General features: G+C 37.2%; 1 protein-coding gene across 1 annotated transcript; it reads left to right on the top strand.

The window, feature by feature from the left end:
• Positions 1 to 432: 432 nt before the first annotated feature.
• LOC134848500 (somatostatin receptor type 4-like) lies at positions 433 to 16884 on the top strand. The gene is made up of 5 exons (XM_063865973.1): positions 433 to 450; positions 13633 to 13924; positions 14169 to 14341; positions 14950 to 15175; positions 16345 to 16884. The coding sequence occupies exons 2-5, from the start codon at positions 13701 to 13703 to the stop codon at positions 16733 to 16735; spliced, it is 1014 nt and encodes a 337-aa protein (XP_063722043.1). The 5' UTR covers positions 433 to 450; positions 13633 to 13700; the 3' UTR covers positions 16736 to 16884.
• The last annotated feature ends 3668 nt before the right edge of the window (positions 16885 to 20552 follow it).

Below are 20552 nucleotides of genomic sequence, written 5' to 3'. Positions count from 1 at the left end.
TTACCGGTAAGAATGTGGGTTTTATACCTAGTAATGAACCCCTTAAATAATAAGCGGGGGGGGGGGGGGTGGTTGAAGAGATCTGTTGATGATTTCTCCAACCCTTATTTTTGTAGGGTAGGATGATCTTATTATTCAAGCGGTGGGAGGGGAAAAATGAACTAATTAAATGTATTCAGTTCCTGTCAGATCTGAAAGTGATAAAAAGCCTTTCGGAGCTGTAGTTTTAATGGTTTCTTACCAGCAGAATGAATTATTGATATATAAATTGAGAGTACATTTCCAAACTACATGAAAACAGTCGTTTGTCAAGTTGAACATAGAAGACTGTTGATCCAAAAAAAATTGATCTTTTTTGATTCTCTGAGGTTGATTTTGTTTGTGGTTTCTAGTCTAGAAAAGTTTTTTTATACTTCTCTGAAACGACCATAGTCTCAAATAACGAACGAGGTAAGTAACTATTTAATACTTTGAGACAAACTTTGAAAACATTTTGCCGCCTTTTTCTTCGGTTGACCAAATTGATTTCCGGAGCTCTCCCAAATCACTAAGAAGACCTTATTTCCCTCACTATGTATATATTGACGCCAAAGGCGCCTAAAAATGTTGAAAATTGCCCAGTCATTCAAAAAGGGATTTCTCAAAATAGTACAAAAGGAGAACCCTTTGGGTCGGCAGGGGGTCGAATTTTTCTCTTTTTGACTTTTGAGCAAGCAGTTTTTGGTCAATTTGTTTTTGAACAGTCTGAAAAAAATTTGAAGCGCTTCACTCAAAAATAGAAAGATAGATCTCCTTAAACCAGTTTTCAACAAGTAAAAAGAGTTTCAGATATGACAATTTAGCCAATTTGGAAAAAATACTTAAACAACTTCTCATTTTAAATCAACGCTTAGAGTAGGCAGCGAACTAATTTAGTCAATAAAATTTAATCCAAGTAGAACTGGGAAACCTATTTAGTCTTGTTTTGTACTTGGAATTGCAAGTCGGCGAAGACTTCGAAAAAAAAATGTTTTTTTTTAAAATATTTCTTTTCTCAACAAAATTAGTTCAGTCATCTTAACCATTAGTCAAAAAAAAACAGGGCTTCGTTTTTTAGGCACAGTTTTGTTCACTGTGTCTTGAGAGATTTTATTGGAAAACCTTTGCTTTGTTCTGAACAATCTTGAGACTATTTTTCAGTTGTCGTCCATTTTTAGATAGTAAACAATACGAAACTGTTGTTAGACTGGTTTTTCAGTTCTGACTGATCTTCAGCACGTAAAAAAATACTTTCGAATAAAAAGTTTAATTAAATATACATTTTTTTGCATCTGTAAACATATTAATGGAAAGTAAATAGAATATTTGATTCCAGCAAGTGCCTAAATTGAGTTTGGAGTGATTTAGTTTGGAGCCGACTAATTAAAAAAAATTGAAACTTTTCCTCCAAATTGATTTTTTCCAAACCCACCCAACAAAACTGAAAAGATCTCATGCAAAACATCTTTTCATTTTTGAACTGAACGCATAAATGGTTTTCCGATGATAAAAAAACTCAGCAAAAAATGTCTATCTTAGGGTTGAAAATTATCTGAAGGACAAAAATTTATCGAGAGCATATTCATTCCGTCTCTTTCCATCCTTTTTCTGTAAAATCTTCGTATCAAGGCAAAGCCTTGAGGTTCCGACAGCACCCTAGAGCCTATGGATAAACTGTTACAATTAAAAAAAAAATGATCAAGTTTTTCCAAAAAAATCGAACTTTCAAATTTACTTTTCGGAAATCATTCCCCCATTAGCTATGTGAAGTATGCAATGATTTATCTTGCATATTTAGCAGAAAGTTAAATAAATCAAAAAGCATGTTTCATTTTCATTTGGATTTATTTGTAAGATGGATAACTCTCTGCTCACGCGTTATTAGCACCGAATAGTTATCCCAAATTAACCAAAATGGTAATATTCAAACCCCCATTTTTTTAAAATTGAATTAAAGAGAACAAAAATTACCCTTCCAAAGATCAAGTTTTATTAAAAAGTCCAAATTTGACTGTAGCACAAATATTCTATCATTTTTCTGAAAGTCGGAACAAAATTTATGTAACTTTGTAATTGAAATTTTTTTTTGTTTTTTTTGTCTTTCTTCTTACTAAAAAGCGGTTTCAATTTTTAAAAAATGAAATAACGGTTATTCGAACGACAATTTTTTCCAGCTCAATTTTATTGGAATTCTTAAATTACTCCATACTAACGTTATCACCACTTGTTCGGAAACGCTAACTCTTTTGATGTTTGTTGTAACTTACTGTGCAACAAAACAAAACTGCTTGTATTAGGGCGAAACCTTGAATATTCCAACTCTATAGAGTGACGTTCGCTCTTAAAAGGTAAAACGTTTTTATTCAAAAAAAAAAATGAAAAAAAATTTGCGAAAAACCATGACTGTTTTTTTTTGAATTTCCTCCCACACTCAATGTAAAGTGATTTTTTTATTTTTTTTATAAATAGCGAAATCTTAAATAGATCTAATAGCAAACCTCAATTCACATTGGAACCATTCATTTGACGTATCAAATCTCCGCTTACGCGCTATTAGCAAAAATGTCCAAATTGTTGTAATCGCGTTTCAATACCGAATCGCTCAAACTGGCAGTATTCAAATCCCCATGACTTTATTACCTTTCAAACGATATGAAAAATCTTTCAAAAACTGCTAGCTGAAAAGTCGAAATTTGTCTGGAGAAAAAACCACATCGAGCACCACTATTCCGAAATTTTCTCCGAAATTTTTTCCAGGCGCTGAAATATCTAAATTTGTTTTAATAATCATTATTCACGCAAAGTAGGGTTAAGGTTGAATCTTCAGCCATATACTAGGTCCAAAAACCCTTAGTAGAAATAAATTTTAATCACAAGAAGGGCCGCTAATGGCCCATGTAATGAACTGTTGACCCATATTTACGGAGATCTGATCAAACAACCTAATTACAACCAGCAGGTACTGCCCTACCTGTGATAAAAAAAATTGATTAAAATGACCTTAAGATTGATTAAAAATGCAATAAGCAGAGAACTTTGGGGTTAGTTGTTTACTTCCCAGTCATGTTAAGGTCCCTGTAATATTTTCTGGCAGAATTGTTAACTGGTCCAAGTTTGTCTAGATCATTATATTGCTTTTGGTCTGAAAGAGTAATTTTTCAAACCCTTGAAATTTCCAACTTAAATGAACTGTAAACATTTGACATTTACTACTGTGGTACCGTGTAGTACTGCTGCCACAGTAACCTCTGAGAATAGTGCTATTAATTATTCTGTTATGTATTGTTATTACTATTCAAGGCCGTTCATGCAGGCCAAGCGCAATAGTCATTTAGGACATTGCTGTTGAGATAGAGACATGAAAAGACAAGCATGATCTCAGATCTAAATTAAGACAAAGTTAGCAGTCTAAATTAAAACGTTTTACTTATTCTGTTTTACAATTACTTGAGTAAATCCAACAGTTATCACATGGCGCAGTCAGCAGGATTCCTGTCCCAAGACAACAGAACGGACATGGGGATTCCAGTATTTTGGACAACCGCGAACTCTGAACCTCCCTGGAATTTTAGGATATGGCTAGATCAATTTTTTTTGGCTGTAACCGTGAAGGAGAGTGTGGACCCGGAACTTTTGTTACAAGAACCAAAAGAAGTTCTGTTAGAACAGTTACCAAGACCCGAAACTCCAAGGGAAAACGAAAATGCACAAGCGATTGCTGATAGAGAAGCCAGAGACCAACTAGCTAGAGATAAAATTAACCTGGAAAATGAAGAAAGAAGAGCTAGAGGTCCAAAGGTTGGTCACAACGTATACTACAACGAGGTACAGAAAAGAGTCGCTTCCAGACTATTCCTGGCGTTGGGTACAGAAGGTAAGAAGAAATTCGTCCAAAAGAACCCCCATGTGGAAGTGTCAAAGTTAGAATTTCGAGAGATGGTGGCCTTGGCGAAAGTGTCATTTGACAAATCACAGAGCGTTACATATGAACGTTATAAACTATTCAATCGATCACAAGAAACTGGAGAGACACTCGAGGCATTTCATGCAGCACTAACTGCACAAGCAGCAAAAGCTGAGCTAGGAACACTGGAGGATCAATTAGTGCGGGACCTATTCATCTCGAAAATGAAGAATGTGGTATTACAAGACACATTGACATTTGAAACATTTTCACCGGAAGAAGTACTGAAAAGAGCGTTAAAGTTTGAACAAAGTAAACAGACAACACAGGCGTTTCAGAAAACTAACGCAACAACTGCAAGTACAGTTCAGATAAATGGGGCAGCGAAGATAAAACAAGAACCCATAATGAGTATCGGTAACAAGAATGCTAGCGGAAGAAGACAAGCAAACAGTGGGTATAGAAAGAAATTTGCAGACAGAAAGGAGGGGAGAAGTTTTGCAGATTCAAAGACGTGTACCCGATGTGGTCGAATATTCGGAGAAGGACATCTGAAGAAATGCCCGGCCATGGGTAAAACATGTAAGAATTGTTCTAAACCGAACCATTTCGCTAAAATGTGTAAATCACAACAAGTGAATGAGATTGCAGAAAAATCATCAAGCTCAGATGAAGAGTGTAACCTGATTCAGTCATTCGAATCGTGTGAGGAATTCGAAATTATGTCGATCGAATCAGAACTATCTTCGCTGGAAGAAATTGATGAATATATAAAAGGGCAATCGAATAAAAACAAAGAATCCGACAAGCACAGAAAGGATGTACAGAAGGTTGACATCAGAAGAAATACCCGATCGAAACAAATAAGGTCACTAAAGGCTCTGGTGAGAATCGATCATCAGATCATAAATATGACCATTGATACGGGTAGTCCAGTATCTTTCTTGAACTGGGCGACTGCAAAGATGATTCTAGAATCTTCGAAAAATACCAAGTTTATTCCACGGGAGAATCTCAATTTGACTACAAAATTTGTAGACTACAACAAGCAGCCGATTAACATACTGGGTGCAATCACCACGAACATCCGTTCGGCGGGGTGGGAAGTGGTGGGAGCATCGTTCTTAATCACAGAAAGACGCACACGGTGTATTTTGGGGCTGGATTTACAGAGCAAAGTGGGAATACACACAACACAGAAGTTGGCACCAAAAGAAAAGACGAGGTTTGATGTCTTACTGTGCGAACAGTCAGAAGGTTGGAAAAACAAATTTTACAGTAAATTTAAGAATCTTTTCGATCGTCAAGGGTGCTCAAAAAATCATGTGGTTAGCACAAAGTTCAAGTACCCACTCTGCCCTTTACAAGAAAAGGGGAGACGCATTCCGATACACATACAAGAGAAAGTGTACGAGGAAATGGAAAAACTGTTAAAAGAAGGGCATATAGAACGATTAGACAAATGCACTAGTGATTGTTTTATAGCACCTATTGTAATAACAGTGAAAAAAGATGATTCCATAAAATTGGCGCTCGACGCCAAACCTATCAATAGACAATTGTTTAAAAACAAATATCAAATGCCAAATGTGGATGAATTGATAGACGGTGTTAGCCAAATTGTCACAGCGAACACAAACGGGAAACTGCATTTCTCAGTACTAGATTTGAAGTACGCGTACAGTCAATTAAAGTTGACTGCAGAGACAGCGAAACAATGCAATTTCAACATCATAGGTGGGCAAGCCACTGGTACATACAGATTCTTAACAGGGTTTTATGGTTTGGCAGACATGCCAGCAGATTTTCAAAAAGCTATGGACAGAACATTAAATCATGCGGAAAACACGTTCTGTTTTCTTGATGATATACTAATTGTATCAAAAGGGAGTGAACAAGAACATGAAGAATTGATTATGAATGTCCTAAAAAAGCTAGATAAAGAGAATTTGGCATTAAAACTGTCGAAATGTGAATTTTTTCAACAGGAAGTGAATTGGTTGGGGCATAAGTTATCGTCGGACGGAATCTCTCCTAAAATCACAAAAACAGAAGCGATCCTAAAACTTAGCCCGCCAACATCACTGAAACAACTTAGATCATTTCTAGGCAGTATAAATCATCTGGCCAAGTTCATCCCAAATGCGGCTACGCTAACAGAAAAATTGAGACCACTATTACGCGAAGAAAATGAGAAAAAGAAACTCAAAAGTGTAAAAATTCAAGTAAAAAAATTCGAATGGAAAGAAGAACATTCGGGAATATTCGAGTCAATAAAAACAGCGGTTGCGAATATAACAAAAATTCATTATTATGACCCCAGTTTAGACACTAGGGTGAAATGTGATGCCAGGTCACAGTGGGCTGGGCGCATCGCTAGAACAACAAAACGCTGAGGGGGAGTGGATACCAATCGCATTCGCTTCCAGGTACCTAAATACACAAGAAAAAAAATATTCCACAAATGAGCTTGAACTGCTTGCAGTTGTATGGTCGGTTGATCGATTTAAACACTATTTATTAGGCAAGGAATTCGTAATCGCTACAGATCACAAAGCGCTAGTCTCTGCTTTGGATGAAAATAAATCAAATAAAACGTACCAATCTAGATTAACTAGATGGGTAGACAGACTATTACCTTACCAATTTAAGGTTGTTCATTTACCAGGAAAAGATATGGGTATAGTAGATTATCTTTCTCGAAATCCAAAGGGGGAACCCTGGCCGGAGTCAGTATTGGATGAAAAATTCGTAGTTACATCAATCGAAAGTTTCCATAAAGCTCTCGACTGTTTAAACAGTCGGATAAATGATCAGTATAGGCTCGACCGGAACGAAAACGTTCTAGAATATTCTAGAATTGATCAAAATATGTCGATTAAGAACACGTCATCTACCCGTTGCTATAGCAACCAAAACGGTCCAAAATGGACAAAGCACGACCGGAACGAAAGAAATGAAGATTCGCGTTCGTTTCAACGAGAAAAGCGCGAAAATCCAAAAATCAGTATATCTCAAAATCGTCAGCGGATACAGTCGGTTCAGTCATTAGAAAAAACCAGCAAATTCTTAAATCAGAAATCGAGAAAAATGCAATCAGACGAATTGAATAATAGCGGAAAAGAGAAAAAGAATGTCAGGATCCAGGAGAGAAATAACAACAATACCTTGAGAGAAGAAGTGACAACAACGTTTCACAGGACTAGGATGATACGACCACACATATCAGAATCAGAGGATTCGGACTTGGAACAAACAACACAGGCGAGGTGGTATTTGCCAAACACCCAAAGTGGACAATCAACGTCAACTGCTCAAGCAGTCAGCCCAGGAAAAAAAGGACCATCGACCTCAACTGTTTCAACAGCTCAATCAAAAATAGTCTCATTCTGGGAACTGGTGGGCTCAGGAAGGAGTACAGAACCCCCATTTGTAGCAATGGAGTTAGAGGCTACCTCGGGGATACAAAACCCGAAATCACCAGGTCTGTCCACTTCCGGAGACGAAGCAGAAGTGGGACAAATCGTCGAAGTCGATTTAACTCTGGATAGTGACGACCGGGATTACAGTTCAGGAACGGAGACTTGTGTAATCACACCAGAAAAAACAAGACACAATTCACGAAAATCTGAGTACAAACGGGGGGAACAGTTAATGGAGTCAGATAACCCACTTTCACTCGTCAAATTATTTGACAAAAGTCTTCTTGCAGAACTAGTGTCGGAAGATACCTGGATGGACCGGCTAAGAAGAGTAGTCGAACGAAATGACAGACATGGTTTCGAGCTCATGGGACCCTACACAAATCCTCTGTGGCACCAGATGTCGGTGGTAGACGATTGCCTTCTAGTAGACAATCGTTTGGCCGTGCCCGAAAAGTTGAGACAAGCAGTGCTCCGACGACTTCATCAAGGTCATCCTGGACAGGAAGCAATGTTGGAGGTCTCAAACTACCTGTGGTGGCCGCATATGCATAAAGACATAGTCAATATGGCCGAAGAGTGTAGAAGCTGTACTCGTTATGGTAAGAACGCTAAATACTTAATTCCCAAAAATTCGACTAAACCACTCCCACTGTTGTCACAGCCAGGTCAAGAACTACAATTAGATTATGCGGGCCCACTTGAAGATCATAAGGGGAAGAAGATATACTTATTAGTCGCTATTGATAGATACTCAAAATTTCCATCAGTCAAAGTAACAAAATCTACAGGGGGAAAATCAACAATAAAATTTCTCCGTACTTACATAGACACTCATGGAATACCGGAATCAATTAAAACGGACCAATTTTCGGGGTTCAAAGGGAAAGCTATGAAAAAATTTTGCACCGAAAATAACATCGAACAAAAATTCTGTCCAGTCGGGGATCACCGAGGATGCGGCTTGGTCGAACGAACAATACAAACCATTAAAAGAAGATTGGGGGTAATGCTTCTCGACGAGAAAGTACAATCGATTAAATTATGTTTGAGTACAATAATTAGGGACCTAAGATGGAATAAACAGAAATCAATAAAAGTGTCCCCGTTCGAAGCACACTTTGGCCGATTACCGAAAACCGAATTTAAGATTGTAAGGGATAAATTTTTGATGGATTCTGATCGTTTAGATAAAGAACACTTGGAGAGATCGGCACTAACAGCATCACAGCTGAAAAGGCGAATAGATCAGTCGAGGGAGAATGTTAAAATCATTCGCAAAGGACGAAATAGCAGGGATACAAGCCCTTTGTTTCGACACGACACGGTGATAGCAAAAGAGAGGGCCACAGCTAAAGAACTCAAACAACTTCTAGAGGCAAACGCTAAGTGGAATGCCACCAGACGGGACCTCTCAGACAGCGAATTACGCCGGGTCGTAGATGAAACCAGTACGATAAATCCCGAACTGAGGAAAGAACTTCTATACTCATGGGAACGTGGATTCATTGAAGACAAACAAACCAAATCAAAGGAGGATTTGTCTGGAAGTTTCCTTCGGAAACACGAACAAAGGAAGAGCGGGAAGGCCCTGACAATACCCTTAAAATCCAAGATAGTATCAGCGACACCATCGACCATCAAAACGGCTGCGGGTGCAGTATATAGAAAAAGCGACATTGCGCGATCTAAACTGTCCACACAGCCCAAAGTCTATAGTGCAGAGAAGAAAAGGAGCCCAACCGGAGAGGAACCGAGAAGTAAACAACAAAAAACAGGAACACTCCCAGTACAGGAAGACAGCGATTCTGCCGAAGAACATGACGCGAAAGACCGGGGGCTGCAAGACGAAAATCTAGAAGATAGTCAGCTAAAAGAAAAGTTCCAAAACTCACCGAGCGTAGTCACATCAAGAGACACAAGAACCAGCGGAGGCCTTAACTTAGGAGGTAAACGGGAAAAACCGAACAGAGCAGGACCGATAGTCCAGAACAAAAAACCGACAAGGGGCAAAACACAAGAATCAGGAACGACGAAAGCTGCCAAAACAGTTACTAAACAACGTGATACGAGTAACGAGGCAGTATACATACCGTCGTCGACACCAAAGGAAGCTCCTACTACCAAGAAGATCACAAAACAGACAAGTGAAAAAGAAATTCTGGACACATTTCAAAACAATAACATGACATCTCAAGAATGGGAAGATGTAACAAATCAAGTGTTGACTCGCGGAGTCCAGAAAGAAGCCGAGAAACTAATGTCACGACAAATGGACCCAGTAGATTATTCCACACCAGGATTTGCGGACGAATCCGATAAGGAGGAAGACACCACGACAGTCAGACGGAGTAATAGACAAACTAAAAACCAGGGACCGAAGAGGTATGGCAGTCCCGTATCACACTCGATAAAACTGATTGGTTGTGAGGACGATGTCACCGAGTTGAACCTGGCAGCCCTTGAGGCCTATAGATTGCGACTAGCGAAGTTAAACATAAACACCAAGGAAGCGTCGGAAACTAACACGTTTGACAGGCTAGAGAGACACCTTTTCAAGAGAAAGTTTGGTGCTACGTCACTGGACGAGGCGGGATCATGGAACGTCGCAAGAAACAAAGAAGAAGTTTTAAAGAAAATAACAAAAGACTAAGGAAAAGGAGAACAATTTTCTGTAAACTTTGAACAACTCGTATTATTTATAAAATTTCATAAAGTATTATATAAAATTTTGTTGTTGTCAGGGGAATGTGGTACCGTGTAGTACTGCTGCCACAGTAACCTCTGAGAATAGTGCTATTAATTATTCTGTTATGTATTGTTATTACTATTCAAGGCCGTTCATGCAGGCCAAGCGCAATAGTCATTTAGGACATTGCTGTTGAGATAGAGACATGAAAAGACAAGCATGATCTCAGATCTAAATTAAGACAAAGTTAGCAGTCTAAATTAAAACGTTTTACTTATTCTGTTTTACAATTACTTGAGTAAATCCAACAGTTATCACAACTACTAATTATATCTCAAAAGCTTTCCAGAGTGCAAATTTGCCCATGTTGATTTGGTTTTTAGACATTTTTTGAAAACTTCCTGAAATTTTAGATAATCAGGATTTTTAAATTTGGTATCAGTATTTTGATTGCTGAGCCGTAGCAACTTCCTAATATTCAAAAATATAAGTGCATCTATTTTGACTTGTTTTTACAAAAGCGTATTTTCCTTTTTACAAAACTTTGAATGGTAATATAATTTTAAAAGTACGTCACCTTTTTTTGCTAGCAGCGTCACATTACGGTTTTGGTTCCCCCCATATACCCCTCGCAATAAAGCAAATTCAAAAATCAAACTTCAAAAAAACAAATGCTTTCCTTTTTCTACATATGCTTCAAAATTGTCTCTCTGAGCTCAGAATTTTCTATGCTACTTGCAGAGAAAAAGCCAAATTTTGTTAACTGTTTTTAAACGAAGCGTACCAAAAACCTGCAAAAGAGAGTTATCGAAAAGTGATTGAGTAAAAAATCATCAAAAAGTATCCACCCCTGATTGTTAGCAGCAAATCAAAATGTCAAAACTGATTATAAGTCTCCCTGATAATGAAATTTTGAGGCATTCTAATTATGTTTCTCAAAATTTTTGAGGAAACGATATTTTTAAATGAAAGTTTTTAAATATTTATATTAGTTGTAGATTAGCGACTCTTGAAAGCCAAATTGGGCGTCAAAAAAGATTAACAATTTTTCTTTTCTAGTCAGTTATTAATAAATTTGGCGCCATTGATTCAATTTCTTCTCCCTTAATTATCATCGGTAAGTAGCAGGCAACACAAGCTATTAGCGGTTTTCTAACCTCCACAAAACCAAGTTTTCTTAAAAAAAAAAACGTTTTGTTTTGAAACTTAACAAGACTGCTCGTATCAGGGCGAAACCCTAAATGTTCCGACTGCCTTTTAAGGTTTATGGAGCAATGATAACATTAAAAAATTTAATGAAATAAAACAAAATGAAATTTGTTTTTTCTAAAATCTAAAAATTTTTATGAAAATTATCCCCCCACACGCCATATAAAGCACAAAAGGATAGATTTCCCTCCTTGTAACAAATAATTTATGGTATATAAGCTTCTTTCAACCAATTTGGAGCAATTTATAAGACGGATTAACTCTCCGCTTACGCGTTAATAGCGCGAATTGTATCGCGCGTTAATTGTCCCAAATTGGCCAAAATGACAATCTTTAAAACCCCGTAACTTTACGGAAAATGATCACAGGTGAAATATCTTTTCAAATTTCAGCTCAGGACAACAATACCTTTCGAATGATATAAAAAAAACCGTCAAAAATGGCTAGTTAAAAAGTCGAAGTTTGTCTGAAGAAAAAAAAACCCACCTTGAGCACAAATATTCCGTTACTTTTGTATCGAAAGTCGGAACAATAAACACTACACGAAATCATTTGTGCAAATAATAGATTTAAAATGCATGTAAACTGCCCAATATTGTTTGATTGAAAATATTTTGAAAAAAATTTATATATTTAACGCTTTCAATTTGTGCATTCAGTAGATCAAAAAAAACTGCATTGTTAATATTTTCAAATCTTGTAAGAAAAATTGACCCAGTTGAGTTCGCAGATCTGTATATATGTTCTCGAAAGTCGGAACAATAAGTTAGAATTAAATTTTTATGTATGTAGTACACGGAATCATATATGCGGCTCTGACAATTCTGAAAAAGCTTCATGCAGTTAATATAATATCATCATTCGTGTCAATTGTATGTGCATGACCGGAGCGGAGCAGAAGGTTTTTAACCAGTACCGTTTTTTTTGTAATAATAATTATTTTTATACGCGTCCAGACAATTCGGCCAAAGACAATTCAGCCGATTTGAAATTCAGACAATTCAGCTAAAAGTATTCAGACAATTCAACCAAAGACAATTCAGCTAATAATAGTGACCACCGCAGTCTCGTAAACGTGTTGCGAGCTTGCCAACAGAGGGTAGGACTCTATACAAAATTTAGAGCCGGTTATCGCGGCGACGCGCGCGTAGCGCGCCCACCGGCGACCTTAAACCGAGAAATAACTCCAATTCCGATGTTTTTTCTGTCGAAATGAGCGTTTTGTAAAACTGGCTGAATTGTCTCAGGCTGAATTGTCTGTATATTTTTATACTGTTTTTGAATAAATTTTGATTTTCTAGGCTACTAAACGTTAACACGCTACTAAACTTCAAACCCGTTTTGGAAAAGTTTGAGAGTTCAGTTGTTCAAATAAAGTTTTTTGAAAAATTTTCATTAAAATTGAAAGTCGAAAGCATTTAGAAACACAAGAGTTTGGAATAAAAAACCTAAAACGTTATCTTGTTATCTTGTTATATATTTTGCAAGCTAAAAATGTACGTTTTTAACTGCAATTAAGAAAAATTAACCAAAAGCTTTTTGATTTTTTTTCTACAGCTTCTACCGCTGGAGAATAACTGTGTCTACAAATATATTTTTTTGTATGTCAGGCAAATTGTTTTAAAATGAAGCTGACAAAAACAAAAACATCAGTTCAATTTTTTTGCCATTACTAATAGTTCAGATCTCAGCTTTTAGATAAAAATGAAAAGAAACAATTCTGGAGGCATGTCTTCCCTTTTTGACCTTTTCAACCACATCAGATATCAACAACAAAAATGCGCAAATCAGGCAGGTTTTATCCGGCAAATAATGCGACAGCTGTTAAGACAACAACCGTTTTTGGTGGGTCTTTGGGACAACACTTCTGAGAATTATAATAGATTAATTTCGAAGAGTTCAAATTATCTGTATAAATTCTAAATTGTCACATATTGCAATGTCGTCTTAAGGTCCAGTCGTATTATTTACCTAGCATTATGCAGTTACACCCAATCCCTCCCCACGTTTTGAGCCTTGAGGACACTCCCTTATCTTTTATCCTAATTTTATAATAATTTCCTGTTCAGTGTTTGTTTTCTAAGCTTTCATTTTGTATCAATGGTGTTCTGAGGCAAATTACTGCCTTTTAAATAGCTCAAAAAAATCACAGAGCAAAAAAGATCATTCTAGAAGTTTCACAATCTTTTGCTTTCAATTGGCAAACCAATTTACCTGAAGGTTCATTTTTTATACTATATTTCTTGTTTTTTGAATCTGAACTTGTTTTTCCATTTTGTTTCACAAATACGTGAAAAAATTGAATCAATCCTAGCAACTTATAAATAATTTGCTTCGGAATTCAAAACTAGCTCAAATCTAATTGCCTATTTGTTCAAATTTTCTTTCAGATTTGGTGAATCAGAGCTTGTTGATTGTTTTATATTGATAAAAGCTTGAAAATCTCCAAGATAACAAAATGCTGATGACACGATTTTTGATGCCAATGCTGTTTGCGTTTGGCCAAGTTGCCAACATTTCTGCTTTGGTAATAATGCGACGCCAATGGAAAAAGATCAAGAAACACATTGTGAGCCACGCTCTTGTTCATTTGGCTATTTCCGACATTATATACCTGCTTGTATTGGGAGTGATGAGTTTGGAACAATTGCTGCAGCATGTCATCTCGCCATATCTCTGCAAGTGAGTCTCGACTATCTTTCAACAATTATCAACTACCTAATTCCTGAGAAAAGAAAGACGTTTTGATACAAAGCTGAACATGAGTTTTTGTTTTCGCTTACATGATATAATTTTGTAAGCATTCTAGTAATTTTACCAATTTTGACGGTTAATATAATCAAAACATTTACAGCTTTTTCTTGCCTTATTTTAAGGTATTTAATTCTTGAACATGTTTGATGATTTTTCCTACACTGTGTTTTAGACCGAAATTTTTCCTCGATGTTCTCTCTCAGCACGTGAGTGCTTGGCTCATTGTGATGATGAGCTATGAGCGATACCAAGCCATGAACCAGCCATACACCTACAGCTCAACATACCACTCGAACAATACGATCGCTCTGCTTATTGTTTGGCTAAGTGGTTTTATAATTTCTGGTGAGTATAAAAATTTATTTGTACTTTTTCGTCCTCATTAGTAGCAAAATCTGAAATTAACTTTTTGTCAAATCTGTTTGTTAACTTTTAATATGTGTTAATCAGGCATTTACAAAAAAAATCGGAAAACATCGATTAGTTTGATCTTAATTTGTCCAAACGTAATGGGCGATTTTTGTGTCAATGGCAAATGAGCACGTTACCTAATCCAACAAAGTTTCTTTTGTTTTTAATACATTTTTTAATACAAATCAAAGCAGTGTAGCAAGATCAACCTCAGGGTCATCACATTTGGTTTTTTTGTTTAGCTTTTTGAAAACAAAACACACTTTTTTGGTTGGCTGTTTTGCACATCAACTTCTTTTGTGAAGCTTGATCAGAACGCGCGTGACTGATGTCAAGTTTTTGGATTTTTGATACCAAAAGTTTAATTACAGTTCTAGAAAAATTTTACAATATTTCACATATTTTGTTTTCAATGAAGTCTGTTTTCGTCTGTTTTTTGTAATACTTTTTGTGTTTTTCTTTTATTGAAAGCTGATTGAAAAATCTCCAAAATGTTTCTACAAAAAATCAAATTTGGTAATTTGATCGAAACACGTTTTTAGCTCCCATGGCCATATTTACTTCGGCCACTGAAGATTCCTATCCAGACCTTAGCGAACATGGTATCATCCTGAAAAACATCACAGTTTTGCACTGTGGCAGCACATGGGACCCAACTTGGAAGTCCTTCTACTTCTCTTTTCTCGCTGTGATGGAGTGTTTCATCCCTGTGGGCTTGATGGTTTTCTTCTACGTCGGAGTCTTCAAAAACTTTGTTCGACAAGTCAGGTAAACAAGTTACAGCTAATCAGTTTTTTTGATAACTGATTGGAATCACCTCAAACATGATTTAATAAGCATCACGGAAACATGAATAACTATTTTTTTGCTACCAAATTGAGTTTTTTCCCCAAGGTTCTTCCATTATTTGAGAAATTTGTTCAGAGACATGGCTGAATTTTAAAACGTGCTATATCAATATTATTTGAAGGTTTTAGCCAGGTATAACTCGAAAAAATAATTTGGTTTGCGTAATTGGGCTTTTCAGTTGAGACTCATTCAAAAAAATTCCAGAAAAATAGCAACTGCTTGCACTGTTAACTAAAAACGTTTCTTACAAATGCGGTTGATAATTTTTTTGAGCAGTATGTTGTTCTTATAGTTGTTAACGATATCGAATCATTTTCCAGTAAATCACTAATAAGTGAACCATTACCTATAATTTCCTTTAGAAAAGTGGTGGAAAGCTCTAACTTAGCCATGGAAAAAGTAGAAAAACCTTAGTAAAAAATCTAAGTAAATTTGCGTAAATTTTATATTATAAATGGAATCCGCATTAGGCTTAAAACAGATTTGTCGCGGGGTTCGCAGCATTGCTAGTTTTCTTTGACTTTTATTGTTTTCAGTTCCACAAACAAATAGTTAGATTACACTATCTTCAAAATTGCTTCCGCAAAACTTGTGGAATCCTGTACAATTTGTGGAATCCAGATGAAAGTTTTTTTCATTACATCATAATTTACAACTTTGCGGAATCTGCTCATTTTTATAATCAACGAATTTTTTTGTGAATTTTCCAAATTTCTCAAATTTATTACGGGACTTTGTTATGCGAATAGTTGAAATGTGCAAAGTGAAAAAATGCAATATAGTTTGGACATTCTTGACTGAATTTTTGACTGGCATGAATTTATCCGGGAAGTGTGCGGTCAAAGTAGAAAAAGGGTTTTATTCCGTTTATTAATTAGTCGACTTTGAGAAAAACAATGGATTGAGCTTGCCGAATTTTTCTGCAAAACAGTCAGAAAGCGCGGAAAATGTTCCGCGCGTTCCGAATCCCCCACACATATTTTTGACCAAAATGATGTGGGTAAATTCAAACTGTACAGTGAAAATATCTTCATAAATTTCATTACTTATTATACAAGTCTTTCTTTTAATTTTTATACTCATTCTAGAAACCCGAGGAGTGCCCTGTGTCACATCAACCAGCACCGACTGAGTTTCGTGCTGGGTCTGATAGTGATGAGCTTCATTGTCTCCTACGCGCCCTTCTACTCAATCCAGATGATCAACGAGTTCCACTTCCTCAAGGATCACCAAGTCCCCGTCATCTACATGACTGTCGTGTTCCAGATCCTCACATACGTCAACAGCTGTCTCAACCCTATTCTATACGGCGGTTGCACCAAGAAGTTCATGCTCATTCGGGACTTGGCTGACATGACAATTGGAAACAACCCGCCTGCTCCGGCGTATGGCGGCAACGCAAACCAGGAAAGCAAAGCCCCTTATGTTCCTTCGACGACTTGCGAGTTAACCAACAAAATCGACTGCACCATTACATAAAATTTTTAAATTAAGCTGGCTTTTTATCATCCCTGCCACAACAAAAAACTATTTTGTGATCACGGCAGCCTAAGATTTCATTCGGCTGATTAAGGAACAGTTCAGTGCGAGTTTCCCCACAACGCTATTTAGACTTTTATAATCCAAAATTGACGTTTTAGAGTTTTGCCTGGAATGGTTTTCGATTTTGAACTGGTTTTCGAAAATTTTTAGGTTATAAAAAACTGATCCAAATATATTTCAGCACCAAAAACAACTTTGTAAAACTTGATGGTAAAACATGCGGATTACATTATCATATCAGAGTTCAAAGATTTGTATTTAGTGTTTACTCTTTTCCTTTGTAGAATATCTGTTATCAAATCCTACTGCTGCTGGTAAATAATTTGATATTTTAGTGAAATGACAAAATTTTAATGAGGTGTTAATTTTTGTGTGATAATTTTATATAACTCAGTAGTTTATTTTGATATCTCCGTTCAATAATTTTAAATTGCTCGCAGTTTCTAAAAAAAAGTGTCTCTTTTTTTCTGAACAAAAAGCTGCAATTAAAATAGTCACAACTCATAATGTAGCAAAAACAAAACACCCGGATTAGGGGTGGATCTAGGATTTTCTCTAGGGTAGGGGCGGGTTTTCAAAAAGTTTTCGAATCTTTGTCGACCTTTTTTTGGTCGACCAAATTAATTTTCCGAGCCCTCCCAAAGCAGTAAAAAATACATGTTTGGCCTAATTTTCTGCACTGCAAGAAACTTCTGAAAAAACAGGCCAACACTTTTAGGCACTTCTGTAAAATGTTTTCCAAAAAATCGCGTTTTTTCGGCGCGCGCTCCCACTTACAATTAGTATATATTGGCGCCAAAGGCGCTTTAGAAAAAATGTAGGGTCCGTCAGCCAAAAATGTTTAGCCCAAAATACTACAAAGGGGGAACCCTTTGGGTCGGCAGGGGTCGAATCCCTGAGAGGGAGGGGGCGTCTGCCATCCCCTCCCTAAATCCGCCCCTGACCCGGATCAAGGTGATCACTTTGTGTCTCGATCGTCTCAACCGAATTCGAACATGTTTCGATTTTCTCGGCCGAAAAAAATATGTGCTCGACTCAAGGCAGATATGACCAAAGGCAGATATGTTTCGAACGTCTCGACCGAATTTTGATGTCTAGGCTCCACTCGATCCTTTTTTTGGTATGTTTCGACCGTGCTCGACTCAAAACACGCGACTTTTCTTGCTTGCCGCGACTTTTCTTGCTTGATCGATCACTGGCATTATTTTCGACTTTTAAAGTCGAAACATAAAAAAAACACCTCGACACGTGAGGAACTCGTTGATATATTTTAAGTGTTTCAATTGAAATGCAGTTTTTGTGAGAACGTGACAAATAGAACCAATGGAGAGCGTTCGTGTGTGATATTCCCTAAATCTTATTTAAAAACTGAACTAATAAAACGGTTGAAATAATAGTAAGGTTAATAAATATATATGGAATATTGGAATGGTAAGCAACTATAATCTTTCAATAGTCAACGAAGAGTGAATTTAGCTTTAGCACCACAAAGCTGTTAAACCTAGCAGACATGATTGGCAGGTCTCTATTTCATAGTGATCAATTGATCGATAACATAGGTTACTTCATACTTCAAATCGACCTTATGTCCTCAAACTCTTGGTGGTCAACACTCTACCACCACATTTCCCATTCTAGGAAAACTTCGTTTTCTTTCCCTGAATTTGTACTGGCTTAAGGACCGCCAACTTATGGTCATCTCAGTTTTCTTCCGGCGACGGTTACGGCGTGTTTCCTAACGACGACGGAATATCTCCCGGTGATATCGGGATTGTCTTAAGTTTCTCCTTGCCTGATTTATCTTTTAAATTCTCAACTGAATGTTTCAGCGGGCTTCCAAAAAACTGAGTTTGTCGCTTGCTTCTGCCTGATGACCTGTTCGAACTGCATGATAGTTGTGAGTCTTTATCTACGTCTCCAGTCCTTTTGTCTCTCTTCTTCGCTTGTCTGGAATGATCTGAAGTTTTGATTACTTCTGACTTCTGTTCCACCCCTACTGAAGTAGTTCCCAAGCTGGTTGCTTGATTGTTTCTGCCTCCCATTCCTTGTTTAGTGAAGTTTTCGACTTCTCCCTTATTGTGATCGACGATATAAGTGAGAAAGATCAAGAGACGAACGAAAGCAATGCTTCGCATTGCTTTCGTTCGTCTCTTGATCTTCATCTCTTATAGGTACCGAAGATATCGGGCAATTTTCCGTTATCATCTGACTCGCTCCCTGCACCTCCTTTGCTATAATCGGGAATGATGATATCGGGCATTCGTTTGTCGTTTGGACTTCTGGCTTACTCACTGCTGGTACTGCCTGTACTTCATGTTCCGGGGAGCTGCTCGAAGACATAGTCAAGTCTATGATTTCGCCGCATGGAATATCTCAGAGTACAGTTGGCAAGGCTGTTTATCTGGCCGCTAAAGTTGGTGGGTTCTTTTTAGATAGTTTCGTCAATGACGTATACAACTTTATCGTCTTTGCTTGCAGTCTATCTAGTCTCGCAAATGGCTCCTGCTCATTTTCTGTATCTGAGTTTTCTGTCGACGAAGATACCGGTGATACATCTGGCCTCGGCAGAATGTGTACTGGTGGTATGTTTGGTTTACTCGAGCTGCACTGATGTAACGGCTTCCTCGGCGTGCTTGCAGCTGGTGTCTTCGAATCGACATTTGAACATTGCACTGCCTTGAATTTCGGTATCAGTGATATATGGTTCTTTCTAATTACTTTCCTTTTTTCTGCGATACAGCTGTTGTTAGTAAGTTTAACAATTTTTCTTTCAAATATTTTGAATAAAACCGACCCGATTTCCTGGCCAAAATCTTCCGATATACAACCACTTTCTCCGGATAATACAGTAAATTGAATTCAAGTTTACTTGTTTTTTGGCCTCTGGATAGGTGTCTCCTTCTCCACTCTGAATCTTAGTGTCCCTTGGTTGAGATTGCTTCTGAGACTTGCTGCGAGAAGTGGGTTCCTTTCTGTCAGTTTATTCAGCGCTTCTGATCCCTCCTTATGTGTATGGTGCCTTTTGTCTAGTTTCCAATCGTTTGCCGCCTTTGCCAGATTCTCTAGGGCCCTAATACTATCTGGCTCTTCCGCTGATTTTTTCAGTTTTGGTGAAACGTCTCTGCTCACCATTCCCATCTTGACCACCTTCAGTCTGGTCCTTGAATCGGCTGACTCTTGCATTTCTACTGGCTTCAGCATGGATCTCTCGAGCTTTTGTTCATCTGGATTTAAAGAATAGATTAGATCAACCCTAAAAATAGACCATTCTGTATTTGGTTTCCGGCCATAATGAAGCTCAAATGAGGACTTCTTTAGTAAACTATGACGTGTTATAAAAATTATCTTCTAATATAGATTTTACTGCTGATTGTATATCCTCAAAGTTTGGGTCCAGTTGCATAGTGCCTAATTTTATTTTAATAGTCTGAATACATCTTTCCACAAATCCGCAACCGCGGTGGTCGCCTACTGGGCAAAAAATCTAGTTTATCCCTTTAGATTTGGAAAAATCTGATACACTAGCATTTTTGAACCCAGAATTTTGGTCTGTCCTTAAATTCTTCGATATGCTATGTTGATGAATATAGTTGTTTAAAAATTCAAGTATTTTTTCACTCCCCAAACTTCTGGTAATCATAGCCTTTTGAATCAAACATGGGCCCAGCGAAATCCATTTGAAATTCTTCATTTGGTCCGCATAGTTTTGGCAGAGGCTCTGAAGAGTTGAATGAATTGGATGTTTTAAGGTTCT

This window comes from Symsagittifera roscoffensis, chromosome 6, assembly GCF_963678635.1.
Source record: "Symsagittifera roscoffensis chromosome 6, txSymRosc1.1, whole genome shotgun sequence".
Classification (NCBI taxonomy): Eukaryota; Metazoa; Xenacoelomorpha; order Acoela; family Convolutidae; genus Symsagittifera; species Symsagittifera roscoffensis.
Note: the sequence above shows the minus strand (reverse complement) of the source record. Positions and strands in the feature narration are given on the sequence as shown.